At 41.1% G+C, this 24,609-nt stretch overlaps 1 protein-coding gene across 22 annotated transcripts in view; it reads left to right on the top strand.

Annotated features, from left to right (window-relative positions):
• The window catches only part of cadpsb (Ca2+-dependent activator protein for secretion b), a 59,913-nt gene that overhangs the window by 32,012 nt on the left and 3,292 nt on the right, over positions 1–24,609 (top strand). For 2 of the 22 annotated variants that reach the window (XM_035632439.2, XM_035632460.2), the window contains 23 exons: positions 147–213; positions 957–1,065; positions 1,160–1,372; positions 4,460–4,471; positions 7,377–7,513; positions 7,605–7,792; positions 8,279–8,437; positions 8,651–8,752; positions 8,854–8,917; positions 9,014–9,137; positions 10,483–10,551; positions 14,196–14,302; positions 15,531–15,560; positions 16,097–16,108; positions 17,814–17,970; positions 18,077–18,218; positions 18,978–19,139; positions 20,437–20,592; positions 20,749–20,896; positions 21,016–21,090; positions 21,231–21,314; positions 21,618–21,650; positions 21,811–21,918. In XM_035632439.2, the coding sequence (XP_035488332.1) occupies positions 147–213; positions 957–1,065; positions 1,160–1,372; positions 4,460–4,471; positions 7,377–7,513; positions 7,605–7,792; positions 8,279–8,437; positions 8,651–8,752; positions 8,854–8,917; positions 9,014–9,137; positions 10,483–10,551; positions 14,196–14,302; positions 15,531–15,560; positions 16,097–16,108; positions 17,814–17,970; positions 18,077–18,218; positions 18,978–19,139; positions 20,437–20,592; positions 20,749–20,896; positions 21,016–21,090; positions 21,231–21,314; positions 21,618–21,650; positions 21,811–21,918 (2,458 nt within the window). Of the gene's footprint in view, positions 1–146; positions 214–956; positions 1,066–1,159; positions 1,373–4,459; positions 4,472–7,376; positions 7,514–7,604; positions 7,793–8,278; positions 8,438–8,650; positions 8,753–8,853; positions 8,918–9,013; positions 9,138–10,482; positions 10,552–11,422; positions 11,456–14,195; positions 14,303–15,530; positions 15,561–16,096; positions 16,109–17,813; positions 17,971–18,076; positions 18,219–18,977; positions 19,140–20,436; positions 20,593–20,748; positions 20,897–21,015; positions 21,091–21,230; positions 21,315–21,617; positions 21,651–21,810; positions 21,919–24,609 lie in introns of all 22 variants that reach the window. The other 20 variants (XM_035632440.2, XM_047332774.1, XM_035632443.2 and 17 more) reach the window with 20 other exon arrangements.

Below are 24,609 nucleotides of genomic sequence, written 5' to 3'. Positions count from 1 at the left end.
AACCCTTATGCTGTTTTGTCTACAAATGTAAATCAACTTTTTCTAATTTCTGCAGACATGCTTTATATCAAATTTAATTAACTGTGAGCCCAAATACACTTACTGATTTGTGTTTGATGTGCCCTCTGTGAACACTGATTTGACAGGTACCTGTGGGCTTTTGGGAAGAATGTGTGGAAGCGCTGGAAGAAACGTTTCTTTGTTCTAGTGCAGGTGGGTTATCTTTAAAATAAAACGGTGTTTAACCAAACTGAAGAAGCAGTGACCATCAAGGTGGAGATCATTGCTGTTTTTAGCCCATTTGACAGCATCGAAGATGCAACTCAACCACAGTATTGTGTGCTGCTTTAGGGTAAAAAAAAAATATATTTGCCTATATTGCATGCATAAGTATTGTTAGTCTGGAATTTTGATACTGTAAATCATATTGTTGGTTTGTATTTCACTGATATTTAGGGAGACATGTTTTCTGCCCCTTTTGTGTTTAAAAATGGTTGACTGTTACTTTAAATTACATTTCTCAAAAACAACTCAGTAGAGCGCATACGTCCGCCAAGTCCCAGCAGTTTCTTTAAATACAATCAAGCCACACCAAATTGCTCACACACATAGATACCAGTCCCCTAAATATGCTCGATCCGTGCATTGTTCGCTTGGAAATATCTTGCAGAAAGTGAAATGTTACAGAAAGTGAAAAATAAATTAAAATCCTGGATCCACCCCTTTGTCCAGTTCCAAAATTGAATAGGTTCTTTCTTGGCCCGCGTCCCATCTTTCCCCGTAGGTTCATGGAAATTCATGTTATGGTTTTTTGCGTAATCCTGTTGACAAACTGACAAACCAGCTGACAACAAACAAACAAATAAACAGACAGGGGCAAAAAAATTAACCTCCTTGGCGGATGTAATAACTTAAGTGGCTGGTTGAGGAGTGATGGTTAATATTTTGTTTTGTAGGTGAGTCAGTATACCTTCGCCATGTGCAGCTACAGAGAGAAAAAGTCAGAACCTCAGGAGCTTCTCCAGCTGGACGGGTATACCGTGGACTACAGTGACCCCCAGCCAGGTGGGACATCACACATACACATCGTACAACTACAGGTGCACGTACATTGTACACAAAAATAAACTACTTGTACTTGATCATCCCTCTGTCTCAGGCTTGGATGGTGGCCGGACTTTCTTCAATGCAGTAAAGGAGGGTGACACTGTTATCTTTGCCAGTGATGATGAGCAGGACCGTATCCTGTGGGTCCAGGCCATGTATCGCGCCACTGGCCAGTCCCACAAGCCCGTCCCACCCACTCAGGTCCAGAAACTTAACTCCAAAGGGGGTGCCTCAGCCCAAATGGATGCTCCCATTTCTCAGTTCTGTAAGTAGCCCAAAACACAACGTGGTCACTTAAGCAGAAAAAGCAGTTTCCATCCACTAAGCTGTGAAAGCTCTAACCCATAAATGTCTCACGCCATGCGCTCCACACTGCAGTCACAGAATGTGCTGGTAGAACTAACACACAAGCACGCAGACACATGCCTTGATCTCTCACAGATCCCTCCAGCATCTGATGGACTTCCACTCATTGTCACCACTCCCACAGTGTTTTTAAGGTGCAAATCCATGCTCTTCCATCAGTGTGATCACAAGGAGCAACCAACCCGAAAAATACATTATCCTACAACAGCAGGATACGGCGTGCAAGCTTTGTCTAATAACTAGATGGCTCACTAAACATTCAAGCCTGCTGGGGTTGAATTCGGACCGACAGGGTGTGCGGCTCTTGTCCTAACCATAGGCATGTTTTAATTAAGTTGTGGCGGTAGAGGGCACCTGTGAAGGCAGCCGTGGTTCTGGAGCAGTTTTCTCAGATTGTTCCGTGTTAACAGCGAAGCCAGACATGTCTAAAGTTTTAACAATGTCACTGTACTTCTAAGCAGCCCACAGGTCAGTTAGCAAAGTGAAGGTAAGACTGTCTACAGTAGTGTGGCATCTGTACCAACTTCTCTTGTAACTGTCTCCCGTGTCCCCCCCTCATTAATGAAGGGAATACAGTTTTTTGTAAGTATCACCACAAATGCAGGCAGAAAGGCTTTTCTTTACATAATCTTTATGTATCCTAGTTGTTTTTGACCTAGTCTGTCAGTCGTTTCCTTCTTATTCTAGCGCGGAAGTTCAAGACTAGTGTATTTTTGTTCATAACAACACTAACATAGACATTTCTGACCCACTGAAGTAAATGTCACATAAACAGTCCACAAAAATAGATCCTGCTATTCAGAACAAAACATATTTTTTTGTGTGCATTTTTTGACTCTTTTTTTAAAAAAAATCTTAGGATGGTAGAAAAAAATATTTGGCATTCAGTACAAGTACTAAAAAAAAACAACATCCTAGGGTTACAATAACAATAATAGTATTCATGATAATAATGATAATTGTTAAAAGCCCCAAGTTTATGTCACTCTTTGTTAATCATGTCATTGAACTAAATGAACTACATGAATTGGACCAGTTATTCAGAATCCTACTACATAAATTCTATGTTGTTTCTCCATCGGTTTCTTTGTCCAGTATGTGATCGTTCTTGTGGTTAGTTGACGCCTCTGATGCCAGCTGTTGCCATTCAAAGCCTCCTCACAGTGGCACAGACCTCCTACCCCCTCCCTGAAACATTGTGGCACACAACGCGTACATGTTTCACCCCCTGGTGGTCTTGAATGGCACTGGGACCATAACATACACAGCCCTCCTGACTCTGCTGCAGTGGACTGAATGGAAACAAGAGTTCTATGAAGGTTCTGAGTGATCTGAACACATTTGCGATTGTTTTACCAACCAATCCACCAGTTTCATACTAGAAAGTAGTTTTAGGGTTAGGGTCAGAAGATACATTTTCAGACAAGCCTATTGTGTTGGACTTTCTGTATAAGAGATTTATACAGGAAATACAACAAATTGATATGATGTAAGAGACAATCTCATAGATGACTTTAAGGGGTACTCCAGTCATTAGGGGGACGTCGGGGGACTGATGAAAGACAAATAAAGAGGGGTCATTGTTATAGAGACTGAGGTTTCCTACTTTGGGGCAAATACAAACATCCAACACCTTTAAAATACCAGACATCTAGTAAATTATGCAAACTCTGTCATGAGTGTGTGGTTTTCTTAATTCTAACCTTAGTAAGCTGTGATGATATCACTCTGACATCACAGGCGTTATTTTTAAAAGGCTCGACAAAGCTCCTGCAGAGCCACAGAAGACATTATTCAAGAGCTCTCACAAGGTGCGTGTCATGCAAATTTTCAATTTCAAAAACCCTGTAAAAAACATACATGCCTTCACTTGCTAATGCCTGCCTGAAGTGGAAAACAGACTTAGCTAATAAATATTAATGTACTTCAAGAATGACACATCCGCTGAAGCTCCCGCTCCATTGGAGAAACAAAAAATTGTGTTTGACGAAAAAAAATAGAGCTTTGTGGAGTGAAGAGGAGACTTCCCTCAAGTCGAGACATGGAACAAACTTAACGACCATATTCATGTTACGTTGTTTTCCACTGTTTGAAATTTGACTGCCACTTATTTCATTCCATCGTTTTGTTACGCCCTCTTGCAATCCTTCAATAGTTTAAGGAGCAGTAACTAAACAGTCAACTTCAAATAAGAGTAGTGGATTAAAATGCACAATAATTCACATTTTCTTTTGTATTTTTTTCTAGAAATGGGTTGAATGTTGTGCTCCATTTGGATGGAAACCACACTCTAGCATTATTAACAATGACAAATGTTATGATCTTTGTATAAAATCAGTGGAGTGCTCCTTTAAAGCATGGTAAGATGTATTGCTAAAAAAGCAATCAATGTCACAACTTGATTTAGTTCAACCCTATACCAGGACCTTCATATTCTCTTTCCTTTTAAAAAAGACAGGCATCTTCTGCACATAATAGTGACTGTTGGGGTTTACTTCATCATGTAGTTGTATGTGTTTGCCAATGTCCCTTTTAAAAGTAAGACTTGTGTTTGATCTGCCGTCAGACAGAGGGACAGTACTTAACGTGTAGCTCTCGACTCCTTAAGTACTTGTCCAGAATCCAGAATGATTACAAACTGCAGTGGAGTGATGAGGATCGCAAAATTTTCTATTCCTCCCTCTGTCTCTCTCTCTCTCTCTCTTTCTCTTTCTCTGTCTCCCTCTCTCTCTCTAGATCTAATATGCCTCAACATTTGTTGTCAAGTTCACATATCCTCACATGTGCTCACACACCACCGCCCACAAACTCTCATGTTGGTATAGGTTGTTGTCTTTGAGTTGTGTTTTCTTCTTCATGCTTTGCCTGTACCCTTCTTGAGTAATGCAGCTGCTAGGTCAGGGTCTTTCGTGATTGCTCTCCTCCAGCCTTGTTGCTAGTCTTTATGTTATTCTGGTTTGTCCCTTCTTACCCTGCTGTCTTCTAGCTGGACTTAAGGGTAAGTGCTTCCCTGTAGCCGGCACTGCTCAGATAATCCCCGCTGATTATCTGACAAATGCAACGTTCTTTCTCTCTTCTCTCCCTCTTATCCTTTTTCACGTCTCGCTTCATGTCTTAGATATTAGTTGATAACTTTTTTTGTTTTTGACGACCTCTACTTGATGATCAGAGTATAAGCATCCATTCGTGCCAGTATAGGATGCATGTATTTTATTCTAAGAACTTATTATTTGACTCAATAGTGGTTAAAGTAAAAACTTTATAGTGTTACTGCATAATTGCCTTCTCTCTTTATTCATATTGGTGATGGGACCCCTCAGAGTAAAGCAAGGTGATGATAAAATGTGACAAATCAGGTTAACATCTCTTTATTAATTTATTAATAATGTAAATTTCACTACCTGAAAACAAACTCTTTTGTGACTCTTTTGTAGCAGTTAGATGAGATCTAGAAAAAAAATTAGATGTTTGTATTCATTAGATCATAGAAAAGAGGATAAAGTGGGAATGATGATGGCAGCCTGTGATGTTATGTTTCAGAATATATACATATACATATATTCGACACATGAGTGAGATTAAGTGTTGATAAAGCTTTACTTCAGAGGGCTCAATTGCTTTTAGTTATTTTTCTTTGAACTTTTTCGATGAGAGTTGGCAAATATGTATGCGGAGTATTCTGAATGCCAAAGACAAGGAGTAGCTAATGCCGCCCCTTCTTACAATAAAATACTCCGGACCCCCTCCCCCTCCCCTCCCTCTTACAGTAGATGGGCTTGTAGGTAGAGGCTAGACCGGTGGTACACCTCCAGAAAGGAGAGATCTCATTTTGATTTCTTTTGATTGCCTTTTGTTTGCTTGAATAGGAGAACACCTGTGTCATGTGTCCATTACTTTTGTACAAATACAGGAGTTTTCATTCATTTCCCCCCCATCTCCCAGAGAATGATACAGTTTTGCCTCTGTCAGCTTCATGCTATTTACCCATGTACTTGCACCAAATTGTATTGCTACCCTATTAGAGTTCTCCAGTAGTGGTATGCCTGTTAGTGTGCTCTGTAGAGATCATGAATACACTGCAACATATTCAAGTATTGTCAACTTGCAAATGCGTAGAGAAAAAAAAAGGAATGCCAAAAAAAGAAAAAAGAAAATGCAAATTTGAAAATGGGTCTGCAGATGTGCATGACATTTAAAAGCTCAATGAAAAGTCACGATGTTCTCCAGCATGTGATAATTTCTAAATGTATGCAAAAGTACTTGCCTATTCACTTTGGTGATTTGGTTATTTTATACATGGCTGAAGTAATTATCAAGTGATTGTAAGTTATGATAATGTTACTGTAGCTCTGAGTGTATTCTGGACTTGAACTCCATTTCCTCATTTATTCCAACCAAAGGAGATAAAGCCCACTCACTGTGTGTCATAGCCCAAACACCAGGCACCTTCTGTTCACTCTTTGGATGTTTTCTCGCCATCTTCACAACATCACGTCCTTTGTCTCTTGTCACAGAGTGTGTCCTCTTGTGTTCACTCTCCACCACTTGGTGGACCACTGTCTTTGTCCCATGAAAATATTGTCTTTATCCACCAAATCCTCTTCCATCCTTTCACTGTCTCACATCTGACACTGGCCTCACTTGTACTGCCATTGACTATCTGTGCTCAGTGTTTCAAGACAAACATTTTGTGTTAACAGTCCTAGTCTTTTACATTATGACTTTTAATGTACCTGTCTTGTCCTTCCCCTTTGAACATCTCCACCTCCATCGTCCACATTTGACTTGTTGTCGCACAGGTTTTCCTTCTCAGATTGGAGCAAAAAATACGCTAATTTCCTCAAGTGTAACCCTCTATAGGTTCCCTTTAAAAAAAAGAACTAACCAGGAGGTTGACAGATGTCAGTTGTGCTCTACTTAGTACTCCGATCCTGCCCAGCCAAGATCAGGCCTCTCATCCCCAAATCATCATCACTCATGTCAGTTTCTCATGGACATGACACCTGTCACTCACACAGAGGACATGCATCTCTTATCTATTTTGAGTCATCCTTGTCGCCATCATTTTGTCTCTATGACAGCTTTACCATTAAGGTCAGTTTAGTTTCAATAGTATTTTTGTTTAGAGGAATAAAAAAAGAAATAAAGAATATTCTGCCAATGTTTTCATCAGCTATGTTTACCATTTATTTATAGTTCCATTTCAATTCATACACAATTTGATGCTACTTATGCTGTTTCTTTATCAAATTTTACAGAGCAGGTTGAGTGTTTAAGTATTTGAACATCCTCATGATAGAGAAAACAGACAAAGCCTTGATTCCCAGCATCTATAACTGGAGAGGAGTCTGCAAGTCTCCAGTCGACAATAACTTTTTGAGCATTTTTTATACTGTAGCTGGACTGTGTTCAAATGAATTAGTCTTTTGTCATGTTTGTGTCTTTTTTATTAGCACACGTCTCAAAATTCGCCAGGACCTGAGTGACATTCAATAATAGCGAATGGCAGAATCTATTGAATACATTAAGAAGATTGCATTTAACTACATCCAGCAGCACTTCTTCAGACGCGTTTCGGACATGGACAAATTTATTTGCCCCGCAAAACATCAGTGAATGGGACATACCAAGATTTATTGCATGAACACACAGTGGAAGCATCCGTCTCGTTGAACTTAGCTTCAGACCGATAGAACCTCATCCAGCGATACGCCAAATCCCTTTAAGGCTGTCTGACACAATGCAAGTTGACAATGTAAGCTGTAAGTGTTTATAATTTGCCCTTAGAAGTAGCCGAAAACAACCCTGGTGTTTTCTGTGTTGTGATAAAAAATGTTGCCCGTTCCTCACTGATGTCTTCTCCTCTGAATCATGTGCTTTTCCCTGTGCTGTTGGCTGGATAGACGCTGACAGAGCTCAGAAACATGGCATGGATGAGTTTATCTCCGCTAACCCCTGTAGCTTTGACCACGCCTCGCTTTTTGAGATGGTGCAGCGACTCACGTTGGACCACAGGCTCAATGACACCTTCTGCTGCTTGGTGAGTGTCTCTCAGAACATTTATGGCAGTGGACTGCTTGTGCTTGGTGATGTCCAATAATGAAATCCTTGCCTGTGTTCGCGTGGTGCAGGGATGGTTCAGTCCGGGCCAGGTGTTTGTCTTGGATGAGTACTGTGCCAGGAACGGAGTTCGAGGTTGTCACAGACATCTGTGTTACCTGCGTGATCTGCTGGAAAGAGCAGAAAGTGGGGCCATCATCGACCCCACTCTTCTTCACTACAGCTTCGCTTTTTGTGCCTCCCATGTCCATGGGAACAGGTGTGCCCCTAATCCCTTCTTTTAAAATGTTTGTGTTTTGTAAGTGATGTTTCTTAATGGAAACGGAGAGCACATAAAGATCAGATGACATTACAAAAGACTTACTTGGAAACCAATACACGTTTTATTCTATCCAACAAACTGATACCTCCTAATACTGTAGTATGCACATTAAATCTCCTTAAACAATAAGCAAGAACAGAATCGAGTCAGCCTCATCAGAAGCATCTTTTTTGTCTTTCATCTTTGTAATTTTGCCATATTTATGTTCTTATTTATGTTCTGATTTATGTTCTGCTTTTATCTTATTGTTTCTGTTTTTTGCAGCATTTTGTGTTATATGTTATGTTGTTAATCAATTGTATATGTCTACATATTTCCTTGTTTTCTACCATTTTTCTTTTTTTTTTCTTTATCTCTGTCTCTTGTTGCCATAGTCTCTCACTGTCCATATTATTCATCCTCCCATGCGTCCGTTAAAGTCAGAGAGGGCAGCAATTACTGGGGGCCGCTGGGCTATGAGGCCCTCATATCCCCAAAGAGCTACCAAAGCCCAGATCCTCGCTCTGCCTCTAAACGAGTTCGCATATTCAAGTTTAGAAAGACAAAGGATGCCAAAATACCACTCTTTCAAGGGCAAAAGAGGTGAGACATTGTCATTTATTTGTACATGTAACACAAATGGAACACAAGAGACAAATCTCATACAATTTGCAGGTAGATCCTTGGGAGCTGATGGCAGTCAGCTAGTGCGCTTTCTTTTTTCTTGCTGTGTTGCTCCTGTTGTACTCCGATGAGAGATTGAACCTCTGCAGGGTTTCAGCTGGGTAAAAAAGTATGTGGTTGTGATTCTCTTAGGCCGGACGGGCTGAGCACAGTGAAGGTGGATGAGAAGGAGCGCTTCGAGGACATCAAGGAGCGGTTGCGTGTGATATTGGAAAACCAGATTGTAAATTTCAGGTGACTGCCAACTCACAAACTGAACATTAAGTCACAAAACTATATGCCCCTTGTTGTTTTCCCACTGTTATTACATTTTGTCTCTACATCTTCTCTTGCAGATATTTTTTCCCCTTCGGTCGTCCAGAGGGTGCACTGAAGGCCACGTTATCTTTGCTGGAGAGGGTTTGTAAAACAAAAAAATGTCATTTTACATCTTGTAAGAACGACTGTGATGTAATAAACACAGCTTACATAGTTCCTCTTTGATTTGGCCTGCAGGTCCTGATGAAGGACATCGTGACCCCAGTTCCTCCAGAAGAAGTTAAAGGAGTTATCCGCAAATGTTTGGAGCAGGCCGCCCAGCTCAACTACCAGCGGATCAAAGAATATGCTAAAATTGAAGGTAACCAAAAACACACAACCCAGCATCACATCACATGATGGCTGCTGGTGGGGATGTCTCACATGATGATAAAATAATAGTGTATGGTATTCATTCATTTTGGTTGGTTTCAGATTGAAATGCCAGTGTCAGTGGACGAAAAGACGCTTTCTACTTTCTCGTTTTTTTTTAAACAAAGGACTACAAATGTCCTTTTCCTAACTCAAGTACTTTCTTGAGATTGTTCTTGATATTTATTTATGTACAGTATTTGTTTACACGTGGTGAATTCACTTGGTTTATGGTGTATTTGTGTCCATATCCCGGATGATATGTGGAATCCCAAATTATTTGTGACAGTTTGTCGGACACTTTTTGTCTCAGTCCAATAACTCTCTCCTTTGTTTCAGGCCTGCTTTAGCTCTGTGCTGTTCTGTAGGTCAAGTTGGCTTTTGTGTAGAGGTGTGTGAGTAAAAATGCATTCAAATCCAAAGCCCTGAAGTCTGTTGATGTGCTGATCTCTCATTGTGCATTGACTATCCAAACTGTGTGGTATCCTGGCCTCTGATATTCAACGGTTTCGACTGTGAGTTCAGCTTAACTGAATGTCCTGTCTCCCAGATCCCAGTTGATGCACTCTGCAATTATCTTACTTACGTAGCTTTTAATTGTCCGACTCCTCCAGCTGACGTTGCCCGCGCCGCCTTAACACCCCCCCACCGTGAAAATTCCAGCAGCTCTCCTGTCCCCTCTGTCTTATGTTCTTGGTGAAGACCACTATCTTCCCCTCCCTGTCTGCTCTGCTTTTTCTCCTCACTCACAGTGGTTGGCTTCACCACAGTTTATCACTGTATTTGATTGTTTGACTACGTGATTAGTGGCTTCTAACCAAAGGTATGCTGGGATTGAACGCCTACAAACCGGCATCAGATACCTGCATGTGCTTTGAGACATAACAACATGGCCTTTCTTTATTGGCATGGATTACATTCTAAAAAATTACGTCAGTGACAAGACATTTTAATAATGTCTTGTTCTCCCTTGCTGTGTCCTTTCTTCCAGGATATTCATTAAATGCATTGCCATGCACTACATAGAAAACTCTGATGTTGTTTATGCCTTGAAAGTAATCCCCCAGGGTGCTAAAGATACTAAGGATTGAAACCTTACTATCTTGCAAATGCCATGCGAATTTACTTCCCGCTGTCCTTGTGAGGTACCTGGTTGTAAACAAACCAAACGTGTGACTTTACTACCGGGCCCCCTGTCCAGCTTGCCCTGGACAGCCCTATTCCCACCAACCTCTGACCTCTATCCTTCCCACCTCTGACCCCTGCCTCTTGCATGCCACAATCCTTTTTTATAGGGAAAAAGAGGGAAATGTATGAGCACCCTGTCTTCTGCTTGGCGTCTCAAGTGATGGATTTAACCATCCGTGAGTACCTTCATCATCCTCTCCCCGGACCCCCTTCTCCTCTTTCTTTTAAGTGCTCTTTCACCCCCCCCCCCTGCCTATCCTCTTTCTTCAGCGATGTTGCTCCTGCCATGCTTGTTTTTATCTGTGCCTTTTGTCTGTGAGAGTGAGTGGCGAGAGCACCAGTTGAGAGATCTGAGCAGTACCACACTGAATCAATCGGGGTCCTTTTTTTTTGGTACCATCTGTTAGTGATGGACATGAATGAGCAGTCTGGTCTGTAAGCTTCTTTCTTTTGGTTGGATGCCCATTCCTTTGACTTGAATGCATTTTTACATTGCTTACATTGTTATCTCCTCCAGTCATTTGGTCTGATCATGTCTCAGTGGTGTGCTGTACCCAACAGGTAGGCTTTTTTTTTCACTGTGACAGCAGAGATAGTGTCAGCAGATACTGTATGGGGAGGATGGGGTAGCGCATCTGAATTTAACACCTCTTGTTTCTGTTTTTTCCTTGATTCAATTCAACTCAAGTCACTCAGTGTGTCCTGTCTCTGATCCTGGCAGCTGTTTGTGCGTCCTACCTGTTTACAACAGTCTAAGCTTCTGTCTGTTTGTTAACAAACATCTTATCACAATTTTGATTTCCAGTTTTCCACAGGGTAATGTTTCAGTGTATCAGTTTTTTTATTGTATGTCTGTGACGTGTGTCTGTTGCTGAGAAAACCTCACACCCTGGAGCTGAAAACGAACCCGCAGATTCTTTGAAAAGGGTCACTTGGTGATGAATAACAACTCTGAGCTTTCCCCCTGTAACATGAAAAAAATCCTAGAACCGTGCTAATTCTGAAACTCTCCTCTTTATCTCTTCTCTCCTCTCGTTCTCGCTGAAGTTGAGAAAGGTCAAAAGGATCAAAAGGATCCAGGTGAACTCATGTTTAGCTCGTGGTTTAGCCACAGTGCACACCTGTACATACACACACAGGCCTTAACCCCTCACCCCCTCACACACTCACACACACACACACACACACACACACACACACACACACACACACACACACAATATATATATATATATATATATATATATATATATATATATATATATATATATATTCAGAACATATGCATGTATGCACAGACTTTACTTTTAGCACATTCTTCCATACAGTATATTACTACACACTGGTTATATACACACTCAATCAAGTTCTCAAATGTCTTGCTCTGTTTTAGCTATCTCCTTTTTATATAGTTAATACAGTGGAGATTGTATTACTTTAGACCATTACAGATCTGTTTGAAGACTGTTGAGTTTAATCTCCATCTGCAGTTGTTTAGATTTAATCCAATATTCAGTTCACAGAATAATTATGTACTTAGTTTTTGTTGAGAAATATATTAAATAGCATTTTTGCATGGACAAATTATGGAGTGATTCAATCGCTTGCCTAAATGTTAAAGGAAATATGAAAAAAGACATAAGCAACATTTTAATGAAAACCTCTTCATCAAAAGCAACATCAATGAGCAAACATTTTAATGTACGTGCATTTACTAAAGCTAAGTAATTTTAGACACTTTAAGGGTCTGTTCCACCATGTTCAAAAACAAACAAATAAACAAACCAAAAAAATGATGCTTTTGTGGTAAACAGTCATGTGGCTAGTTATAGTTGTACTGCAACTTTCACTACATCTACAATAAATTAACTTAATTCTTCCTGAGGCGCAATTTGTCCAACAGTCGGGTCAAACAACACACTCACAGACATAAACTTAAAATAAATGAAACATAATGAAATGCAAAAAACAATACATACAAATATAAGCTAAAAGCCTTCACATAAGCTTGAATGAAATAGTTTAGATTAGGGGGAAGCAAAACGAAACCTCAAGAACATCAAGATCAATGCAGGTAAACTGAAACTATTCACATGGCTCACTTTTCCACCAGGGAAAAGTGAGAAAAGTTTGTTTAGCTTGTTTGTTCTGTGTTTCTTTATTTTGGTGAACTGGCCCTTAAACGTTTCCCAGTAGTCAGACACATTGGATATTGATGTTTTATGTTTGAACCACAGTCTTTATCGTTTTAAATGCCAAAATGGATATATTACATACAGTTTCTGACTGTAATGCCATAACGGCGCTCCTGACGCCGCGCTGCCTCTTCGAGACCGAACCCTGATACTTGTTTTTTCAGATCTGCTCACAGAGCTGTCCCTTGCAGGACGTCATGACCACAGGATATATAGTTACCGTAATACAAATCCATGTGATCCATCCATTAGTGTTGATTTAATGTCCCTGAAGACACTGGCTTACCCCGGATATATCTCTGATTTTAAACCCCTGATGATAGACCATACATGCGAACTGAAGGCGTAACCTAAAGTGGCAGAGTAGAGTTTGTTTGTTTTTCAAATCTGTAACACAGCCAAGATCCAAAAATAGATATATGAGTTGTATTGGCCTGAATATAAACTTTGAGAAAATGCTACTACTTAGTAAAAATAATAGTGAGAATAATAAAAGATCCCCAGTCAGAGCTGCAGTCTAAAGTAAGACCACTAATGTTTTATGTAAAGTTATGTATTTATGTGCTTTTAATTTCAGATTTGTGTAGCCATTCAGTTCCATGTTCAGATTATATACGTATCATTTCACATAATCGTGCAAATATTCTCATTTCATGACATGTAACTGTCTTATCAGATCATTCTGTCAGCAAGGATACAACAGCTAATGATAAGTGAAGGAAACCGAACAAAACAGCTATTTCTGCACAATACTTTAGCCAATGGCAGATACAACACCATCCTACTGTAAAAATATACTGCCTGCTAACTATTTTATAAATATAAGATGGGAATAACATTTTAAAGCATCTTGTGAACCAAACACCTGAAGCATTTTGCTAGAATGAGTCATCTTGTTTTGGTGACTCAAGAAAGTAAAAAAATGTTGTCGCTTTTGCTAGAGGTTCCATAACAAGCTGAACTTCATCATGATTTGGGGAAGGAAGTACCTACAAAAGACCTTATAAAGTATTTTAACATACAAAAAAATGGCTACAAATATAATTTTAGTAGATTTGTACAAATGTGTTTACCATAAGAAAAATTTGGAAAATAATTTTATACATTTTTGTATTTATTTTAACCGTGTCACTCCGTATCAGTTTGATTATAGTCAGTAATACAGTACGTGATGTATTATAATATAATTAATTATTTTTTTAGTATGTGTTCAGTGTTTGTTTTTTTTTTACCATGGCATGCGACAGCTCCTCATACAGAAGGCTTATTCAGTACTGCTTCACTATATGCATGTTTTTGATGCCACATTGCCCTTCCATCTCAACGTCACTATTCTTGTGCCTGATTGTCCTCCAACATGAATCAGATCATTCTACAAACACATTAGTTCTGTTGCTTTATGTCATGCAGCCTAAACTGCATGTAAATGACAACACGCTCGACCTATTTAGGGGGTTTGGTGTCCGTGAGCATCACAGTGTAAGTGCTGTGTTTGTACTTCTATTAAACAGCCAGATATATAGACAGGAAAGATTCTTCTGAATAGTGATAAAAAAAAATCCCCCTGGAATCCTTCTCTGTGCTTGACTAACCACTCATCCCTCACCCTCATCCTTTTGTCTCAGAGAACGTAGGCGGCTTAGTCACGCCTGCCAAAAAGCTGGAGGAAACAATTCGCCTGGCGGAGTTAGTCATAGAGGTCCTCCAGCAGAACCAGGAACACCATGCGGAGGTGAGTGAGAATCCTCTCCTCCTCTCCTCCTCAAAACACCTTCCCCTCTATACTCTCACTCTTATCTCACTCCGCCCCACAGCAGGGAGTTAGTCTTATCATCAGTCGTCTATAAATAAAGCTGCTTTCATCTATGGGTAACGAAAAGAAGAAAATAAACCCTTTCAAAGATTAATTTAATTTAGTAAAGCTCTAATTGGTGTTCGACAGACCATGGCTACATGGAATCAGAGCACTATGTTTGAGCAGAGGTTTTAAATTAGACAGAAAATAATATAATGTGTGCAGTAATTTCCTTTGATCACAGTTCATAGTTCAGTGTTGCAATGTGCAACAAGGCGCTGACAGTGGTAATATTATATTTAAGGTAGTCCAGTACAAACAGAAGGCATGAAGGTAAACAGAATTCAAAACAGAAGAACAGGCCAGTACGTGTTAGCTTGTGTTTGCATATAATGTTATATTTAGTTTTGCCACAATTTGAAGACCACATATAAAGATGGCGGAGAGCTTCTCGGACCCTTTACTTATGTCAAATTACCCTGACAATAATGATAAAATAAACAACTGTGTTGCATGTATAATGCATTCACAATCCCACTTAAGTAGAAGTACTGAACTATTATCAGCAAATTAATTTATAAATATAAAAAATAAACTTCATCCTCCTTCCACAGAAAATTAATTACTCTTTAATTAATTAGTGTTAATTACTCTGCCTCGGTGCTAAAGTTGTTATTATTTATTTAAATTAAACCACCAGAGGAGTCTCGATTTGAAATAAAACATGCTTTTCTGTAAGATGAGAAAACATTTGTTTAATCTGTAATAACCCATTGTGCATTAAAAATCTTATCATACGTCCATTTGTAAATCTTTAATCTGAAACGAAACTAGTAACTAAATAAATAATATACAATAAAATATTCCCCTTTGGAATGTAGTCGAGTAGCAGCATAAAGAAGCATTAAATGTAAATACCAAGAAAAAAGTATGGATACCTCAAAACTCCAAAAATTAAGTACTGTACTTAAGTAAGAAAATGTAGTTAGTTACTTTCCACCACTGAAAACAGCTTCCCTTTTTGCATCCTATGTGCTGCTACAGACATTGAGCTGATGGACAGCATGATGAACATGTAGTTGTGTAGATCTGAAGGTGATCCAGTGTGATCGTAGAATATGCAGATAAAGCAGATTTATTGTATCTCTCTGAATATGCTTGACAGGCGGCAGTCACAAGTTCTGGAGATCAATCGGTACAGTATTTTTATTTCTTTTCCCTCTTCAGTCCCCATCACGACCCCCCTGTTTGGCATGTGCGCCACTATGGCAAGAGGCACCTTTCTAGGCAGAGAATGAATACATGGATAGTGTTGCAGTGGGTGGGCTTTTTAGGCATAGAGGTGAGACAAATTTAAAAAGGAAAAAAAAAGGATAAGGCACTATAGCTTGCACAACATAATTGTGATCATAAAGCATGTTCATCGGGCCATAAAGAGGTTTCCTTTCTCTCCAAGCATGCTGAACCAGTAAATATCCCAAAGTATGCTCCATGTGAACCTTTGAAGTTTGATCCACCATAAACATTTGTCTCCCCCCCCTCCTCCATCCAACAGTTAATTTCACAGTCCGCACTTGTTCAAGCATTACTCCCCTGGCTTCTCCTCTTCCATCTCTCTCTGCTGTCTATTGTTAGTTTACAAACCCAATGAAGAAATGCTTCAAAAATTACATTATTTGTTCTGTACATCTTCCTGTGTTCTCACTGTCATATGATTGGTGACTGTCCAAGCAGGGAAAAGAGGTATGTAGTCAAGTTGAATGAGGAACTTCCCACAAAGCTCTGTGCATGTCCAGTAGATAATTCCACGTCTACCCCCCCCCCTTCAGCATCAGTACACTCCCTCAGGACTGGTCCCTTGACACAGTTGCCTTGTTACTGCATTATAGTCTGTGTGGCTGAATAGTGGGTCTGCCGTAGAGCTCTCACGGTCCTGTATGTCTCCCCTAACCCCTATCAAAGGTTGGAGGCCACTCCGCCTAGCGACCTTTGAGCGTCCCCCCCCCCCCCCCCCCCCCCCCCCCCCCACCTGTCAGAAATGTTTACGATCCTCCTCTTTAATCACCCCCTGTCCGTAATAAGAGTGCCTCTCCTCTCCTTGAATGTGATGGAGAAGATCTTTGTTTGCTGCCCGTTTGTCTAAAACTAAAACTATCAAGCTTTTTAAAATGTTGGGAGTGGGCAGGTAAGTAGACAGGTAAGTACGGCTTTGACTGCCATTGTCCTGGTTAAGTCAGATGGGAAAAATAACTGAAACAAATCTGTAAAAGAAAGCATGCAGCATAATTTGGAAGGATCAGGCTTCATTTATTGAGCTTGGCAACCTGTTAATCTGAATGATAAGCAAACAAGCCAAGCCAAGACTGCCAGCGAAGCAACTACTGTACTTCTGCTGTCAAAAGGGCGAGGAAGTCCTGACGGTGCTGGAAAACGGCCCGCCAAACCTCAGAGACTCACTTAACTAATTGGAACAGACGCACTCCCACAAAAGAGATGCTGCGTGCTGCAGTCTTGCGTAGTCGAAGACGTGCATGAGTCACATTCACATCTAGTGGGCTACCAGTTCGTCAGCGATGTGAATGGTGGACGCCCTCATCTCTTACCTTGAGACGCAGGCATGCTGGGAGCTCCACATGTGCATGAGAAAAGCAGCTTTCCCCTTAAACTGATTGACACTGTCATGAATATAACAAGGCACGAACATGCAACCCGACTGTGTGATTCGTTTTCTTATTATAGTTGGATTTATGATTAACACCGACTTTAAGTTCCTATAATCAATAAAGGCTGGGAATTCCATGTCAGAGTATGTGATGGGAAACACACAAACGCGCACACACACACACACACACACACACACACACACACGATGTGATGCACACAGCTGTGATGGTTTGTCCTTTTTCTTCCTGTGAAACTATGTTTGAAAGGAAATACCGCACAAACGAGTCCACAGCCAGCATAAAACAATTGCTCATTATTTATTGAAACAAATTATTATTTCCTAAAACAGATCATCTAACGCATATTGAAAGGAATAGTTTGACATTTGGGAAAATATAAATGATATTTATATAACATAACGTATCAGTCAGTGAGCTTTAGAGGTGCAGGCCTTCGTTTTACCGTTGAACAGAGCCACCTAACTGCTTTTATACTAAGCTAAACTGTTTAACTAGTTTTATATTCAACAGACTGAATGGAATCAATCCTCCAATCTAACTTGAGTCTAATTTGATTGGAGCTCTAACTGTTGGTGAGGAAGCGAATAAGAAGCCCCTATCCCAATATATTGTACTATTCCTCAAACATTCACAAAGCATTCACAAATCCAATGGTATTTCCTTTTAAGACCAATAAGCTCCTGTTGTGTGTGTCCTCCCTTCCTCCTTGTGTCTCCTTGGAGACCCTGTTCAACCGCCTCCTTTCCCTCCCGCTGTGTCTCTAGGCGTTTGCTTGGTGGACAGACCTCATGGTGGAGCATGCAGAAACCTTCCTGGCCCTCTACGCCATCGACATGGACGCCGCGCTGGAGATCCAATCACCCGAGAGCTGGGACAGCTTCCCTCTCTTCCAGCTGCTCAACGACTTCCTCCGGACAGACTGTAAGCCTCTGCACTCGCCCCCGCGTTTATTTTATAGCCATTTCTCAAACCATAGGCACTAATATCTTTCTTTTTTTTTCATCCCTTCTTCTTTTTTTTTGCACAGATCATCTGTGCAATGGAAAGTTCCACAAACACCTTCAGGATCTGTATGCTCCTCTGGTGGTTAGATATGTGGATCTGATGGAGTCCTCCATTGCACAGTCAATTCACAAGGGCTTTGAGCGAGAGTCCTGGGAGCCTGTAAAGTAAGGAGCCTCCGCCTTCATAGCTGGGCTGTAGAATGGTTGGAGAAGCAAGTCTTTTATATTTAGACTGACAACATGGAGGCTGGGAAATCTGTGAGAGCAGCTGTAATGTTCACCCAGGCTTCCTGTGGGTTCACTCTTAAAGAATGAGCCAAGAGTGGGCTGCATAACCTATTTGTTTCTGTGGAGGAAATAGGTTATTTATTCTCTAAATAGTCTTTGACTAATGTACGTGTCTTCCCAATCTCTCTTCGGCACATTGGGGTCAGGGCAACTTCCAATATTTCTGTTGATTTGTTTCGTGAACTAACATTCATAATGTGTGCTTTGACATGTTGCCAGAAACAAAAGGCCTCCAGTCTGTTTTGTTGCTCATATGTTATTTATTTGTTTTGGCTTTCACCCATTTGCGTTTGCATTTTTTAATGCAAAGATTCAATATAAAATGTGTGAATGTAAAATATGAGAAGATTAGTCTTTACTTGTGTTTATTGTTTTCTGTATTACATTGCTTCTCCCTTTCACTGCATTTGATTTAATGTGTACGTCCTGAGTCCAGCCCTCTTTACTCTGCAGGTCTTTTCTTATGATGTGTGTCTTTGATAAGTACTGTTAGTCTCGTTTCATGTGCACTATTTACTGTCGTCGCCTAATTTAAGATTTTACGTTACTTTTATTGATGAGTGTTACATGGCTTTCTGCAGCTCCCACTCCACTGTTATGGATACTTTTTTTCTTTTTGTCTGTCTTTTTCTGCAGGAGTTTAACAAGTAATCTGCCCAATGTGAATCTACCAAATGTCAACCTCCAAATTCCCAAAGTACCAAATCTGCCAGTGCCAGTAGCAGGACTATCAGTTAACCTTCCACAAATGCCTAGCTTTTCAACCCCGTCATGGATGGCTGCTATATATGACTCTGAGTGTGTATTCAACTAGTTCACTCTAGAAATGATTAAGCAAGCAGAGACTGCCTTGGTATGAAGATGCCCCTAAATAAAAGATCCTGAAGAATAAAACAATGTTTGACAGATAAAAAAAAAATACTGCACATTTGTCCCATGTGGCTCTATCTAAAAAATGCAAAATGTTATAAATAAATAACAAAGTAACATGACAAAGCATATTCAGCATATTCTGTCTCACCAGTGAATATACTGTTCATGTTCATGCCAAGGGCACTCTGGTGTTAGAGTAGGTGGGGTTCTACTTTCATAAATGAGAGGCTGAAACACTCTCATTTGTCTTAGCTTGCATGCAGTTAAGCTGAGGTACGGAGATACAGGGCAAAAACTGAATATATTAATCCAAAGCTATTTGAGGATTTACTGTTGAGAAAAATACGAACAGTATGTCCCCACATTCCAAAACGTTTGCTAGTCAAGATCTCTGTTCTTTAAAAAATATGTATCTCCTTTGAGTGGTTGTCCACAAACATTTGCTTTAGTGATTCGACTGTAGATCGTACATGGCTGTACAGTAGGTTCATTTCTGACCTTGACCACCTGCTAGTAGCCTGATTGGGAGAGAAGCGGGTGAGCCGAGTTGAAGATGATGATACGGAGAGGCTTGGCCATGAGCACTCAGACCCGTGCCTCTCCGTTTTATCACCTTCCCTCCCAGTTCCACGTTTGTCCTGCAACACTTTTCCAATCACATCTGCTCAGGATGCCCATAGAGGTCTGCATGGTTTGTTTGGTAATTTCTTCCAGGGGCCCCACCAGCCTGGGAGACATGGATGTTGAGAGAGGGCCTGTGATAAATGAAACTAATTTGGAGATCGTTATTTTTGTGGAAAGATGATAAATGCATTTTTTCCTTTTTTTTTACACGCCCTCTCTCACGTGCCATTCCCTCCTCCTTTGTCTTGACACAGTGTGACTTAGCTGCTGGATCTGCAGTGACTTTACCTGCATGTGGCCACTTCACATCCCAGTCAATAATCATACAACGCAGCATGGTTATTGATTTGTGACAGTAAACCCTGTCTGCTCCTTTTCAACCATACACTGACTGTCCAACATTCGAACGGACCGGTCAGTTTATGGTCGGAGTAAAACCGAGCTGTGTTTAGGTGAAGAGGAGTAACAGCACCCTCCTTTGCACCTGCCACAATAGTACCCCACCTCCGCCCTCCTTCCCACCTTTTGACTCTCTATCCAGCAGTGTGACCTTTGACCCCTGACCCGTACGTGTCTGTGTGTTTGGTGTCGATGGCAGTAACGGCTCCGGGACGTCGGAGGATCTCTTCTGGAAGCTGGACGCCCTCCAGACCTTCATCAGGGACCTGCACTGGCCCGAGGAGGAGTTTGCCAAACACCTCGAGAGTCGCATCCAGCTCATGTCAAGCAACATGATCGAGAACTGCGTCAAGCGGTGTGTGTGTGTGTGTGTTTGTGTGTGTGTATTTGTGTGTGGCCGTGCGTCCGTCTTGTTTCTGTGCGTGAGTGGAAGAATGACTGACAGAAGCAGAAACACTTTGAGGCACCAAATGTTGAGATTGGACACTTAACTGCATTTTTTACATTGCAGCACCAGGATGGCATTTGAGTCCAAGCTGACAAAGAGCAGCAAGTCCACCGACTTCCGCATTTCTCCGACATTATGCACCATGTTCAATGTGATGGTGGATGCCAAGGACCAATCAGCTAAATTGTGCGCTATGGAGATGGGCCAAGAGGTAAAACCTTCACCTGGGACAGTGGATGCATATTAGAAACGACAATGTGCTAGGGTTCTGTTATCCACTAACATGAAGGCTTTTGTTGAAGGGCTGCCTTTTTTGTTTCCTTTTTGCAGAAACAGTTCCACTCCCAAATAGATGAGCTCATTGAGGAGAGTGTGAAGGACATGATCCAGCTCCTGGTTGCAAAGGTACATTAGCTGTGGAGGCACTTTATTATGTAGGCAATGTAGGCGATCAGAAGGAAAGGGAGAAAAAAACTGAATTGTAACTTATTAAAGTTAAGATTTCATAACTGTGGATGACGCCTGTTCTTTCCTTTGTTTCTCAGTTTGTCGCCATTCTGGAGAGTGTGTTGGCCAAGATTTCCAGATATGACGAAGGCACTCTCTTCTCCTCATTCCTCTCTTTCACGGTGAGATGACGCTTTTTTTTTGTTTTACTTTTTGGATAGTGACTAAATTGTGTCAGTAGATGACTGATAATATTGGTAATGTTTAAGAAGTTTGTCTTAATTGAATGGAAAAAAAAAACATTTTATAAGAAAAACATGTTCATATCCTTCATAGTAACCTTTTGATATGGACATAGTACTTTGGCATCAAACCTCACATATCATATCAGCACTCGTACCAAAAGCTTTTAAAAGACAATCAACCCTATCGTTTGACTAATAATAACTCTCTGCTTTTGTTTGACAATTTTCTTGTGATTTCAGGTGAAAGCTGCCTCAAAATATGTGGATGTACCTGTAAGTCTCTTAACATCCTACTCCTCCGTTTGCTTGTGAGCATGTGTGTGTGTGTGTGTGTGTGTGTGTTTGTTTGTTTGTATACTAGTTAGTTTTATAGTTGAACAAATTACTATGAAGTTGAATCAACCTTTCTGCGTGTCTTCTCTTTGTTGTACAGAAACCAGGCATGGACGTGGCTGATGGCTACGTGACCTTTGTGCGCCACTCTCAGGATATTCTCCGTGATAAGGTCAATGAGGAGGTGTATATAGAAAGGTTATTTGATGTAAGTAAGATGCCGTCTCCTCCACACAAGAAGGGAGGGGCCTTACAAAATGTGGCAAAACAACCTGGGCAGGGAGGGATAAGTTCCATTTTGAGACCAGGAAATGTGTTTCAGCCCGACAGAAGAGGCTTTTCTGATCCTCTATCCCTCTTCACTCTCCTCTCTCCTCCTGTCTCTCTTCTCTCTGAACCTTAGCTGCTGCCCTCTGCATTCTGGTGTGCATTGCCACAGTGCTTTTGGGCCTTTGTGTATTAAAAAAAAGGAAACTTTTCTTTCCAAAGAGTCCATAAAAGCATCCTCAAAAAAATGAATAAGAGGATTATCTGAAGCAGTGCTCTCTGGAAGTAACAGCAAACAGACTTATATTTGTAGCCAACCACTGTGCTGTGTGATGTCCGATACGTTCCACATGAAGCATGTCAGCCGCCTGAAGAATTGGCACTCAGCCCTCTTGGTCCAGTCCACGGGGGAGGCACCCACGCAGTTTTTCTACGTGAAGTGAAAATGCTGGTTGAGAGATGCACCGCTGGATGGTCTCGAGGGTCATACTGATGTCAAACTCAGGGGCTGACATGGAACATACCCTTGTTCTGTTAGAGCGGTGGTTCCCAACCTGGAGGTCTAGATCCCCACTCAGGGGTCACACGATCAATCAGAGAGGTTGTGAGATGACTTGCGTATTAGCGAAAGAACATTTCTGCAACATGAATCATTGTAAATTTCATCTGACATTACTTACTGTAGGTTTGCGGTTTGTCGTCCGCCTGTTGCACCCGTTTGAGGATGAGCTTGGCACAAATCCTATACATAACTTTGTGTAGCTGCACCTCGAAACTTACTCCACAACTTGACCAAGTAGTGAACAGAGTTGGACGTTACTCCCTGCGCATCGTTCAGGATTCAGGAACAGACTGTGAAGAGAGGCGAGTCGTGTAGGTGATTTGTAAACAGGCTCACGTACACTGCATCACTTTTTGTCTGCACGTCATTAATCGATTAGGCATGCAACCAACAAATAGTTTCAGTTTTGATTCACAAGGCAGGTACATTCTTCAATCATCAATCATTCGGTCTTTAAAAAAAAAAAAAAGTCATTACAACATTTACTTTAGTCCAAAACCCAAACATATGTAATTTACTCCAATGTAAGACAATGAAAAGCATCTGAAAAACTGCAACGATCAAATCTTTAGCATTTTCTTTCCCTCTAAAATCACTGTCACTTGTTACTAAGGATTTTTTTTGGTAAAAGTCAATATTTCTGTACACATGAATATGGCCACGAATAAAACTACCTCAACAAAAGTCTCTTCCGTCTTCAACGTCAGCACCAAAACGTTTGCAGCTTTGTCTGACAAAAAAAACCCCCAAAACTTAACCAAGCAGCGTTTAAACCTTAATACAACTGCGACAGTGAAGCCGCTTGAGTCGTTTACGGTTCACGGACGATCATGAGCAGGACGACTCATGACTGAGAAGGTCACGAGCCGGAAAGGTTGGGAACCAGCGTGATCGAGGGTGAAGAGAGCACTGACTTACGGAAACATAATCCTCACGGGATACATTGACAGCGATGTGTCCTCCATGTGTGATTTGAACGACACATAATTGCCGTGATGTGTGTGTGCTCCATGTCATTCAGAAACTGTTTGTGCAGACCTGTGCCTCGACGGGCGTGTGACGGCTTTGTGTGTTTGACCGACTCTCAGTTCTGTGAGGCAGTGACGTCCAGGAGACTCACGAGTCTCCCTTTGGTTTACTATGTACGTGTTGCCGCAGAAGCCGGAGTCTTCTGCCAGATCCATTTCTGTTGTTGTTGTTGTTGTTGTTGTTGTCTGGGAGCGAGGAGTGATGCTGTTGTGAAGTGGGTCTGCTTTCGTCTTTGAGATCCACGCTGTGTCGTCAGTCCCCCCCCCCCCCTCGTGTCCTCTGTGTGGCCCCGGACTGCACCGAAATCCTACTCAGCACTGTCACGTTAGATTAATAAATGTCCCTCCAGCTGTGAATGTTTGAGTTTTAGCATTTTAACTTACTCTTCAGTTCAAGGATATCAATGTTTTTTCTCTTTTCCTTTGCATGCACTTCCATCCATTCAGCCATTTGCACGCATGCGCAACAAAAAACAAGCCGTTCCTCGATGTTGCACAGGGTCTACTTTATCTCTCTTTCTTTCCCTAATTTATTTCAATCCTTTTTAATCTCCCCTCTTTTTCTGATTAACACCATTCCTGCTGCCTCCTCTCTTCAAACAAAAAAAAAGAAGGAAAAAAAAAAAGTGGCACTTATCTCTAGTGTTGCGTTGCGTTGTTTTATCACATTATGTTGGTTGGCATGATTTTGAGAGTCAAATAATCTTCCTGTGTACATCTTCTAGCATGACCCTCCTCCTCAGAGTTCTGCCTCATTTGCACATAGAGCAGTCTTCCGTAGCACGTACTGTACTCTGCCACCCAGCCACCCGCGAGGTCTGCATGCACTGCACGCTCAACTCGACTGTGAAGTGGACAGGCATCTGCATATCCAGGCCTCAAACCTTTTAACCATCCACCTGATAAAGCAAAAAGCTGAACCACGACAACCAAACAAACAAATTCCTCACACTCCCGATCTGGGGCCCACTAACCTTCTTGCATTCCTGCCTACTCACATGTTTAAAGTTGAATTAGTTTCTTGGTACTGGACGTATGGCGA

Source organism: Scophthalmus maximus, chromosome 6 (genome assembly GCF_022379125.1).
Source record: "Scophthalmus maximus strain ysfricsl-2021 chromosome 6, ASM2237912v1, whole genome shotgun sequence".
Classification (NCBI taxonomy): domain Eukaryota; kingdom Metazoa; phylum Chordata; class Actinopteri; order Pleuronectiformes; family Scophthalmidae; genus Scophthalmus; species Scophthalmus maximus.
Note: the sequence above shows the minus strand (reverse complement) of the source record. Positions and strands in the feature narration are given on the sequence as shown.